Source organism: Prionailurus bengalensis, chromosome B3 (genome assembly GCF_016509475.1).
Source record: "Prionailurus bengalensis isolate Pbe53 chromosome B3, Fcat_Pben_1.1_paternal_pri, whole genome shotgun sequence".
Classification (NCBI taxonomy): domain Eukaryota; kingdom Metazoa; phylum Chordata; class Mammalia; order Carnivora; family Felidae; genus Prionailurus; species Prionailurus bengalensis.
In genome coordinates this window covers 100964656-100976711 of record NC_057355.1, presented here as the reverse complement: position 1 = coordinate 100976711, position 12056 = coordinate 100964656, and the positions used below count along the sequence as shown (strand labels likewise).

The window sequence follows — 12056 nt, the reverse complement described above, 5'->3', positions numbered from 1 at the left end:
GGTGGGGGAGAATCTCAAGCAGGCTCCACGTTCACCACAGAGCCTGACATGGGGCTTAATCCCACAACCCTGGGATCATGACCTGAGCTGAAATCAAGAGCCAGTCGCTCAACTGACGGAGGCACCCAGGCACCCCTGTTTTTTTAAGTTTTGAAGCCATGGAAATGGTGCTAGGTATAAATGAAACTTAAATAACTTTGAACTTGAGAAAGTTTTTAAAACGCAGTCAATTATAATCCATCTATTCCCCTTTTCCTTTTAGTATTCTGAGGTAGCCAATAATCTCATTGAAGAATGTGAGCAAGCTGAACGGCTTGGCGCTGTGGATGAATCGCTGAGGTTTGATTTTTTTTTTTTTTTTTGCTTTAGTATTTTATATTTTTTTCTTGCGAAATATTAATTAAAAAAAAAATGATAACACTACTTGTTTTCTTCATTTGAAGCGAGGAAACACAGAAGGCTGTGCTTCAGTGGACCAAGCATGATGACTCCTCAGACAGCTTCTGTGAAGCTGATGGTATAACGCTTTTTATCATGTGCATTTCGTTTCAAATTGTGCCTAAGGAAAGAAAAATCTTTTCAAATGGTTTTTAGAACTCAGTTTCTAAAGTTTGGCAGTTCCTCAAAAAACTAAAGGCTAAATTACCATATGACCTAATAATTCACCTCCTAAGTATATATCGAAAAAGATTAAAGACAGGGGAACAGATACTCATATGCCCATATTCATGGCAACATTATCCACAGCAGCCAAAAGGTAGAAACGACCCATGTATCCATCAACTAATGAATGGACAAACAGAATATAATAAATATATACAGTGGAATATCATTTGGCCATTAAAGAAAAAAAGTTTGATATGCATTGCAACATGGATAAACCTTGCAAATACTATGCTAAATGCAATAAGCCAGACACAAAAGGACAACTATCATGATTCGATTCGCATAAAATATTTAGGCAAGTTGATAGAGTAACCAGAGGTTAGAAGCAGGGGAGAACGGAGTGTTATTGTGTAATGGTTATAGAATTTCTGTTGGGGGTCATAGAAAAGTTTGGAAACCGTTGGTGGTGATGGTTGCACAACTGTTAAACACGGCTGAAATGTAAGTTTTACGTTATACATGTTTTACCGAAGTTAAAAAAAAAAAAAAGCAAAAAACACCTCCGTTTCTGGAAAAAAATTACCTCCTGAGTCTTACAGTTGTGCATATCTCAGTAATATGTATATGTAATTTTTGTAATATACACAGGCATTTGGCATAAATAGCTCAAACGTAGTAGAGATTGCAAAAACCTGCTTTTGTTGCACTGGCCTTGGATTGTTACATATTTACGTTAACGATGGTGTGCGTTACTTTTGGGAAAGAGAAGAATGAACCATGAGTTGCTCTGAGACATCTGGAGCTGGGGCAGAGTTCTGGTCGTGTTCATATCCAGGAGCCCTAGCACCCGTTGGCACCCTTTCATCAGATTTATGGATTCTCCTATTCTCCTGTTCCTAGTATCTTCCTTTTTCTAAGTTGAATGATTAGCCTGTTAATTGGCTAAACAAAATCAAATCAGACTGAATTTTGATATCCTTCAGTGGCGCTCTTTTGAAGCAGATTAATGATCGTTTGAAAATCTTAGCAAAAAGAGTGGTACAGATCATTTTAATTGCACGCGAGAGCTGAATCCTGCAATTCCCCCCAAAAAGAGGAAGGCAAAGGGAAAGTACTTATTTTTAACCTGGTGGTTTCACTTTGGAAGAAAAAAAAAAAAAGAAAAGAAACGTATGCTTCCCCTACTCTAAAACATGACCATGTTCTGTCAGATAATATTTATAATCCTGTGTTCACAATTCAAAATCAGAAAGCTCTGAAAAATGAGTATTTCCCCCCTAAGTTTAGCACAGACTCATTTAGTGTGAATAGTCACCTGTCACTACAGAAATATTTTTGGTGTTTGATTAAAAGTTGCTCCCTGGTCCCTGCTGGAGTAATACTACTCAGTATATGTTGCATATACTGTAATACTTTTCTAAAATCTGAAAAGTTCTGAATTCCAAAACACATTTGACCCCAGGGATGTTGGATAAGGAGTTGTGGACTTACATCAAGGTTTAGACTAGTAAACTTAGGGAGATAAAATACTCTCTCAACCCCCTAATTTTACTGTCTTTTTCACAAAGATTCTTTGGCCTGAGTGTTACCGTGTGAGATAAAATTAAGCTTATAACATGCAGCACATTTTTTTAGACCTGCAGTGCTAGAGAACGAACAGTAATACTTTAACTTTGTTTACCATAGTTTCCTTTTGAGGCTACATGCTTATATTTGTGTAGCAAGGACTGAGAATCAATAATTCATTTGTTATCCGTGGACTTCTGTTATCTTGCATGAATCACTTGTCCATTTATATTTGTTTCTTCTGTTCAAGGAGGGTCAATATTAAAACAAAAAAGGATAGCTTTATAATGAAATTATATAAATAGTAGGAAGAAGACAAAAGGTGTTGTACACATTTTAATTAGAAAGTTGAGCTTTTGTCATCTGGCAAAACATGGTTATTGTAACAATTATTTTTATTAAAAAGATGAGGCAAGATGAAGTATTTGCTGTAAGTGAAATTACCAATCACCTAATGTTTACGTCTAATTAGGCAGAATATTAAAAATTTAATAAATTTCTTGGGGCGCCTGGGTGGCGCAGTCGGTTAAGCGTCCGACTTCAGCCAGGTCACGATCTCGCGGTCCGGGAGTTCGAGCCCCGCGTCAGGCTCTGGGCTGATGGCTCAGAGCCTGGAGCCTGTTTCCGATTCTGTGTCTCCCTCTCTCTCTGCCCCTCCCCCGTTCATGCTCTGTCTCTCTCTGTCCCAAAAATAAATAAAAAACGTTGAAAAAAAAATTAAAAAAAAAATTTAATAAATTTCTTGGTGATTAGTTTTCTGTCTTAAAGTACTAGATGCTGAGCCGTTATTTGTATATTTTAAAAATGAGAGTTTTTATGAATTTATTATAATTTGCTATATATACTGTGGCAATACTTTTAGTATCAGTTGAGATGAATAGAATATCTGTTCCTCAACTAGAGGAGTTCATGCAATTTTTTTTTAATGTTTACTTGGTTTGAGAGAGAGAGAGAGAGAGCGCGAGCAAGTGTGAGTGGGAGAAGGGCAGAGAGAGAGGGAGAGAGAGAATCTCAAGCAGGCTCCACACCATTATCAGAGCAGAGCCTGATATGGGACTTGAACCCATGAATCATGAGATCGTGACCTGAGCTGAAATCAAGAGTCAAACGCTTAACTTGACTGAGCCACCCAGACGCCCCTATGCAAATTTGTTTTTAAGTTTTTATTTCTACTTTTCCTAGTTATGTTAATTGCTACTTCTGCATGAAGTGTCAGTTATTTCTAGATGTTGTCACTGTGCTACTTCTAGAAGCAAAATTTCCTCTAATTTAGGTCTCGAGTATACTGTTAATTAGGATAAAACTAACCAAACTTAGTTTTATTTTTGTTTTTGTCATTGTGTTTTGTTTTAAAAAAATTTTTTTTGAGAGAGAGAGAGAACAGGAGGGAGGGGCAGAGGGAGAATCTTAAGCTCCATGCTCTATGTGGAGCCCAATGTGGGGCTTGATCCCATGACTCTGGGATCATGACCTAAGCCGAAATCAAGAGTTGGGCTCTCAACCTTCTGAGCCACCCAGGCGCATCTGTCATTGTGTTTTTAATAAGAAGTAGGTCTGTTGAGAGCTTGATGAACTTTCATACATACGCCTGTGTGCTCCGATTTTGTCGTCTACTTTGGCTGCTTTGAGGCATTTTTGCCCACTTCTTCATTATTCGTTCACATTGTTACGCTTTATAAATGAATAAGGGGGGATGCCTGGGTGGCTCAGCCTGCTTAGGATTCTCTCTGCCTGTACCGCTTGCTCTCTCTCTCTCAAAAAAAATAAAACAATATAAATGAATAAGGTGTTGATGTATATTAAATAATTTCCCAAAGCCCCTGGAGAACCAGGGCCATTTTTTGCTTTCAAAGTTATAATACATTATACAAATTTATATGAGAACATACGAGAAACCAATATCCCACCAATTTTTTTTTTAAGAGAGAGAGAGACAGCCTGTGCGTGCATGTGAGTAGGGGAGGGGCAGAGGGAGAGAGAATCTTAAGCAGGATCCACACTCAGCTCAGAGCCCAACACAGGGCTTGATGTCACAACCGTGAGGTCATGATCTGAGCCGAAATCAAGAGTAGGACACTTAACCAACTGAGCCACCCAGGCGTCCCTGCCACCAATTTTTGTATGTTTTTCATTAGTGTCTAATTGCTTATCTTTTCATTTTATTAGATAGTCTTTGTACTTAACAATTTTGTTGATTGTATAATGGTCTGTTAAGATATGTCATAATACCACTAGCTAATATGTTTTATATTCTTACTGTTGTTCTAAGCTCTACACATAGAAACTTAAATCACAGTAGTGTATATCATCCCCATTTTATAAATGATGACACCAATGCCTAGAATATATGTAATTTGCCCTGAGTTCCACACTGAATAAGGAGTAGGGACTGGATTCTAACCCACACACTCTGGCTCCAGAGCCCAGGCTCTGCTCTGTTGGATGTTTCAGTTTGCTTCTGATTTTCCCTTTAATAAATAGTGCTGATGCTAATACCCTGCTTATAATTTTTTGCATGTTTAGGATGATACCTTTGGGACAGCTTTGTAGTGGATCTCAATGGTGCTCGTGTTAAGAAGGAAGTTTTTGGCAACAAGCAGTGTATGGTAGTCATAATCTTCATTTACTTTAGTTACTGATGAATTCCTTGTGGTTAATGTGGGTGGGTGGGGGGTGGAAATACACAGTATATTCTTTGCCTGGATAGCTTATGAGAATTGAACTACCATATTTCTTCAATTCTAAAATTCACATATTCCTATTTTTCATCATTTTTAAAAGCAGGTTGCTTTTGCAACTAGTGAGTACATTTAATGTGGCTGTTTGTTCCTTCTCTCATCTCTTGTAAAAGGTTGTTTTTAAAGTCTGGATGCACTGTTACATTTGTAGTGCCTTAAAATCGTGGAGTATAGTCTATTATACCAGTTTTTTAAGGTAACTGAAGGAAAAGACTTAATGAAACATGTTATTTTCCAGATATACAGTCTCCTGATGCCGAATATGTAGATTTGCTCCTTAATCCTGAGCGCTACACGGGTTACAAAGGACCAGATGCTTGGAAGATATGGAATGTCATCTATGAAGAAAACTGTTTTAAGTATGGGTCATTTCATTTAGAAAATCCTGAAAGATACAGTGATTTATCTAAACAAACAAAATCATAATGACTCTAAATTGCAAATCACATTCACTTTGTTAAAGGATATATTTGGACATAGAAAATACTTATTAATTAATCTAGTTCCCCTCTGGAGAAACATGTGGGCATGACTTTCAACAAATATTTTTTTTTCTTCTTTAAAAAACAGAATAGTGTTAGACTTTTATGGGAGTACTGTGGACATTTCATACATGTTCATTCAGTGGATTATAGAATCTCATTTTATAGATGAAATAACCTAGAGCCAGCCAGGTTTATTTCATTTCCCAAGATCAGGTAGTTAGTAATAGAGAATAGATTACTAATTCTCTTTTTGGTACTCTGTATTCGTCTTTTTGTGGCTATAGCTATTTTACCTGCTTTCAAGTTGAAGTTAAATTAATTTCAGAGAATAATTATAATGGGTAACACTTGAACACTCACTGTGTGTCAGTCTATTTCTTTTTTTTTGACTTGAATTTCTCCAGTTTTGAAGTGGAGAGTTTTCATTATTTACTCATCTCTGCCATGTGTTTAATTTAAATTCCCTTGTTTATTATTAGGGATGTTTGACATATTGACTCACTTTAAAGGTGTTTTTTTTTTCATAGATTTATTTTTAAGTAATCTCTTACCCATCTAGAAGCTCGAACTTACAACCCCAAGATCAAGAGTCACGTTCTCAGGGTGCCTGAGTGGCTCAGTCAGTTAAGTGTCTGACTCTTGATCTCAGCTCAGGTCATGATCTCAAGGTTGGTGAGTTCAAGCCCCACATGAGGCTCTGTGCTTACATTGTGGAGCCTGCTTGGGATTCTGTCTCTCCTTCTCTCTGCCCCTCCCCTGCTGTGCTCTCTTGTCTCTTTCAAAGTAAATAAACTAAAAGAAAGTATTTTTTATTTAAAAAAAATGTTTTTTTAACGTTTATTTATTTTTGAGACAGAGAGAGAGCATGAACAGGGGAGGGGCAGAGAGAGAGGGAGACACAGAATCTGAAACAGGTTCCAGGCTCTGAGCTGTCAGCACAGAGCCCGACGCGGGGCTCAAACTCACAGACCGCGAGACCATGACCTGAGCCGAAGTCGGACGCTCAACTGACTGAGCCACCCAGGCGCCCCAAAGAAAGTATTTTTTTTTTTAAATTTTTTTTTCAACGTTTTTTATTTATTTTGGGACAGAGAGAGACAGAGCATGAACGGGGGAGGGGCAGAGAGAGAGGGAGACACAGAATCGGAAACAGGATCCAGGCTCCGAGCCATCAGCCCAGAGCCCGACGCGGGGCTCGAACTCACGGACCGCGAGATTGTGACCTGGCTGAAGTTGGACGCTTAACCGACTGCGCCACCCAGGCGCCCCAAGAAAGTATTTTTTAAAAAGAGTCACATGCTCTACCAACTGAGCCATCCAGGTGCCCCTGAAGGTTTATTTTTTATTTAATTTACTTACTTTGTTTATTTTTTAAAGGTTATTTATTTTTGAGAGAGAGTGTGAACAAGGGAGGGGCAGAGAGAGGGGGAGACAGAGAATCTCAGGCAGGCTCCACACTGTCAGTGCAGAGCCCAACACTGGGCTTGAACCCATGAACTGTGAGATTATGACCTGAGCTGAAACCAAGAGTTGAACGCTTAACCACCTGAGCCACCCAGGTGCCCCTGAAGGGTATTTTTTTTAAATGTAAACTAAAATAGGGGCGCCTGGGTGGCTCAGTCGATTGAGCGTCTGACTTCGGCTCAGGGCATGATCTCACGGTTTGTGATTTCCAGCCCCATATCGGGCTCACTGCTGTCAGCAGAGAGCCTCCTTCGGATTCTGTGTCCCCCTCTTTGTCTGCCACTTCCCAGCTTGTGCTGTCTCTCAAAAACAAATATATCTTAAAAAAAATACCTTTTACTAAAATCATAACAAACTTGGTGGCCACAGGGCAAACTGATGTACCTAAGATTAACTAAGTGGAAAATAATCTATCCACACTACTTTTTTCCCCTTTTTATTTGAATGCTTGGGTTGAGTATTTACATTTTTGTTTGTTCGTCTTTCACTTAGGAGTGTGCTTTGTGCCACACTCAAACACACACACATACACATGTGTATATGTATATGAAATGTATATAGAAACATTTATGACTCTAGGAGAAGAGCTTGACTGGTATTTTCTTCCTTTGTTTGAAGAAGTGATTAAGAAATGACTTTCTTCTGGCTGCTACAATGGGAAAAGATCAGAAACTATTACTGCTAAAACAGATAACAACCGCCCTCCCTTAAAGCAATTAGAGAAAACTAAATATTTTATAAGCTCAGTGAAACAGTTTGCTTTTGGATATAGTCATTAAGAAACTCTCTGAGATTATTTCACTTTTATTTAAATAATTGTAACATGATAGGTAACATAATTATATTCTATAATTGAATTCTTTTGTTTCTAGGCCACAGACAATTAAAAGACCTTTAAATCCTTTGGCTTCTAGTCAAGGTGAGTTATTTATTTGCACTCTTATATTATTTATCAGGCAGTGAACTTTGGTTAGAAGGAAGAGGAAGGCCAGGTAAGGGTTGGCAAGAGCGTTTGAGGTCATATATTCCTATTTCCATGGAAGTTATGCCTCACCCTTATAGAGAAATTGGTGTTTGAAATAATTATACTCCAGTAAGAAGTATTTGTGTAATGAAGTTCATGGTATTAGATTATCATAGGATGGAGATTGGGTTAAATATTTATTCTTCTATGCATTTTTATATAACATCTGTATTTAGTTTTTCACTGTTTTTGCTCATTTTCCAGTTAAATGAATATCCAAAAACATTCTGCCTCAGATCTTTCCCAGAACTTGAAATCATTGTATATATTGGGAGTCTGATTTAAAATTCATGTCTTTATGTTTCATTAACATTTTTCATTTTCTCCATACGCTCAAGGTCTTGCCCAAATGCTGCCTTTTCCGCTCTCCCTGACCCTCCTAACTGGAAGAAACCTCTCTGTCCTCATAAAGTGGTCTTACGTTTTGTTTTTCTTACCACCTTTCCACTGTGCAGCATTATTTTACTATTATGTATCTATTGATCCTACCTAGTACTTTGGACATATGGGGAGTATTTATTGGTTTCATCTCTTAGCAGAGAGCCTGACACATAGCAGATGGAGTAGTTTGTTAAATAAATGATTGATGAAAATTGCTCTCCTCATTTAATGGTCTTGTCTACAATCGTGAAGATCATTTGTTCCTTCAGCAAATGATAACCCTCCGTGTACTATGCGCTAGGCACTGTGAAGGTGCAGAGGGGGTATAAAATTGAAACTCAGAAACCTTGCCCAGTCTATAATAGGCAGAATCGTTTGTTGAATAAACCATTTCAGTGTATGATTTCAGATTTTTTGCTTAGGAAAGATATATCCCTGTTCTCTTAACATGTGCTTACTGATGAAATCTTTGATGTGCTTTTAGCAAATGTGTAAGGTTTTCATTTTTAAAATTCATTTGAAAAGCTGCTGATCTCCTAGAGTCAATAAACATAAATTTCCTCCTGGAAAGCAATAAGATTGCATCATTCCCTAAATGTTGGCAGACTAGTCTTTCTTAGATTCGAAATGAAAGAACATCTTTGAACAAGGGTTTGGGTTTATATGGAGTCACATATGGTAACTCACTGGAAGCTATTGATTTAATATAAGATGAAATGCAAATTTCTAGGTAAAAGGGGATTCTCACTAGGAATTCACATTATGATCTGATAAATTAATTAACCACCCTCACTTCTCTGAAAGATAAGTGGGAATAAGTTAAATGTTCTTCATTAAGGAACTGTTTAGATGATTTATGGTGTATTCATGTAGTAGACTGCAGCTGTTAGAAATGTTGCTGAAAATTTGTGTTTATTTGTGTAAGTAGTGACCAATAGCACACTGAGGTATCAAACAGTATGTATATGTATACAGTATATATAATATATTTTTGTAAAAACATACTTAATATAAAATCTAAATATCTATTTGCAAAGAAAAAGGACATTTACCAAAATGTAAACAGTATTTATATAGGGCAGAGGGAGTTATGAGTGACATTTTTTATTCCATCCGTGTCCTCCTTTTTTTAAAAAAATATATATATTTGCAATGAGCATATGTTATTTTAATAATCCAACAATGATGGCATTGAATCAGCGTGGGCAAACGAAGACAGGTTTTTAATAGTAACTGAACAGTTGCTTACAAACCGCTGAACTGTGCCTCATTTGAATCATAACACATAGTCTTTAAAAATATTCCTGAATAAGGTAAAGATTCACAATGTCAGTCTGGAGGTTTCAAAGCAAGAACACAAATCTTTAGCAGAAACTGTGTTACAGATTTAGGACAAATAAACGTGGAAAAAGGCTCTGCCAACCAAATAACCGTTAAGTCCTTAAGATACTTGAGAGTACTCTCAGATGATAGATTAGATTTTTCTCTCCTGTCAGCCCATATTAAATCTTGTACGAGCTGAAACCACTCCTTATCCAGGCTCTTGGAGATGATGCCCTTGAGGCAAATCAGGCATAATTCCTATTATGCCTAGATACTAGATAGAGTTGCTCTCACAAGTGTCTTACTGTCAGATTTTGCTTAGGCGGGTGAACTGATGGACTAAAACTAACCATTATTCAGTCCTATTTTTATGGAAGTATAGCATTTTAAAGTGACATCTGGAAGGAGTTTACAATAATAAACATTTTGCTTTGTTTTTCAGGGAAAAGTGAAGGTAAATATAATTTCTTTATCATATGTTATATATATGTTTGCAGATACATTCAGATGTTTATTTGGCAAACTTTTCTTCCTACTCTGAGACTCATGTCTAAGATTCCGGAGGTGAAAGCACAGATTAAGAGAAAATTGACTGTGCCTGGGATCAGGCAGTAGAGACAACCTGCCTCAGCCTCTCATAATTCACTTGTGCATTTTACCTATTGCACATGGAAGCTAGGCATTCCCCCTGGCCCCTATCAGGGAAAACTCCCTCTCCTTTACTCCTCGAGCAGAACTCTAGGATCCGCTGGGCCCATATCAGAAGCTTCTAATGCCATCATGGGGACCCTGCCCTCATGACCTCAGTTAATCTAATCACCTCCCAAATCTTCCCCCTCCAAATACCATCACATTGGGAGTTAGGGCTTCAACATACGAATTTTAGGGGGCACATATTCATCCATAACAGCCTAAATTTCTGGATCAAAAGTTATAGACATTTTAGGCTCCTCATATGTATCACAAGATTGCATTTTGTCATTGAAAGGATGTGCTAATTTACATCCCTTCCAATCAATGTGCAGCTAGTTTCACCTGATCCTTTTCAAGTGACAATTGAGTATTGTCATGTTTTTATCTTTACTATTAAAAGTGGTATATCTATAGATTTAATTTGCATTTTTATTACTAGTGAAATTGAGTAATTTTTATCTGTTATTACCATTTGTAGTTTATCCTTTGTGAATTTTCTACTATTATTTGCCTGCTTTAAATAGGCACTCTATCATTTTTATTCAGTTTATGAGCTTTTTATGTATTTAAGATATTATCCCTTTGTTATATTTGTAACATACATTCTACCTACTTAGTTGTTTGCCTTTTACTTTTGCTTGTAAGGCTTTCCGACAAATAGATGTTTTAAGTTTTTAGATAGTCTAATTTATTGCATATTCTCTTTGTCATTCCTTCTATTACTTTTATGCTTGTTTAGTTCATTTTTAATATAAATATAAGGAACTTTAGTCAAAAGAACTGTATAGTACAACGTTTGCCATCTGTAGTAAATGCATACTCAGAATCTTTACCTAGTTATAAAAATTATACCCATGCCTTTTCATGTTATTTCAAATAAACATTTTCATGTATTGTCATGCTCCACATTCTTACCATTTTAAATAGTTTTATATTATTCTACCATGTTACCTAATTATATAGTATTCTGTCGTGTTAATTTAGGCATTATTGTACATTTTGATTATTTCAGGTTTTAAAAGTTACATGTAATGTAATCATTGTACAAATGATTGACTCCTTCATCATTTGAATTATTTCTTTAGAACATAATTCTAAAAGTAGAATTACCAGGTCTAAGTATAGGAACAGTGATCTGATTGGGTCATAGAATATAAACGATATTTGGTATTATAACATTTCCATGTATTGCTTCTTTGATATACTGAATGGCATAAAATGGCATAAGCTGAATGCAAATAATATACTACCAATTCTATTTCATAAATTCTGTTTACTTTCAAATTTAGAAAAGCATATGAGTTATTAATTTTCATAGCATCACCTGTGTTCTGACCTCATGTAAAACATTTTACCTGGAAAGTTATGAGACCTGGGCTACCTAAGGCAATGCTGACTCCTTTTAAAGACTGGGCAAGAGTGGGTGCCTGGGTGGCTTAACCCTTAGCATCCAACTCTTTTTTTCTTTTCTTTACTTTTTTTTTTTTAAGGTTTATTTATTTTTGAGAGAGAAAGAGAGAGGGAGGCAGAGGAAGGGAGACACAGAATCCAAAGCAGGCTCTAGGCTCCAAGCTTTCTGCACAGAGCCCAACGCGGGGCTTGAATAACCAACTGAGCCACGCAGGCACCCCTAAGCATCCAACTCTTAATCTCACCTCAGGTCTTGAGACCACAGTTGTGAGTTCAAGCCCCATGTTGAGCTCTGCACTCGGCAGGAAGCCTATTTAAAAAAAAAAAAGAAAAGAAATAAAATAAAGACTGAGATCGGGGCGCCTG

The 12056-nt window shown here is 37.0% G+C and overlaps 1 protein-coding gene across 2 annotated transcripts in view; it reads left to right on the top strand.

Moving 5' to 3' along the window:
- Window positions 1-12056, top strand: part of ERO1A (endoplasmic reticulum oxidoreductase 1 alpha) — a 49185-nt gene that overhangs the window by 23250 nt on the left and 13879 nt on the right. Inside the window, exons 5-9 of one of the 2 annotated variants that reach the window (XM_043556163.1) lie at window positions 263-339; window positions 444-517; window positions 5149-5269; window positions 7732-7778; window positions 10030-10041. In XM_043556163.1, coding sequence (XP_043412098.1) covers window positions 263-339; window positions 444-517; window positions 5149-5269; window positions 7732-7778; window positions 10030-10041 — 331 coding nt within the window. The remainder of the gene's footprint in view (window positions 1-262; window positions 340-443; window positions 518-5148; window positions 5270-7731; window positions 7779-10029; window positions 10042-12056) is intronic. The other variant, XM_043556164.1, reaches the window with a different exon arrangement.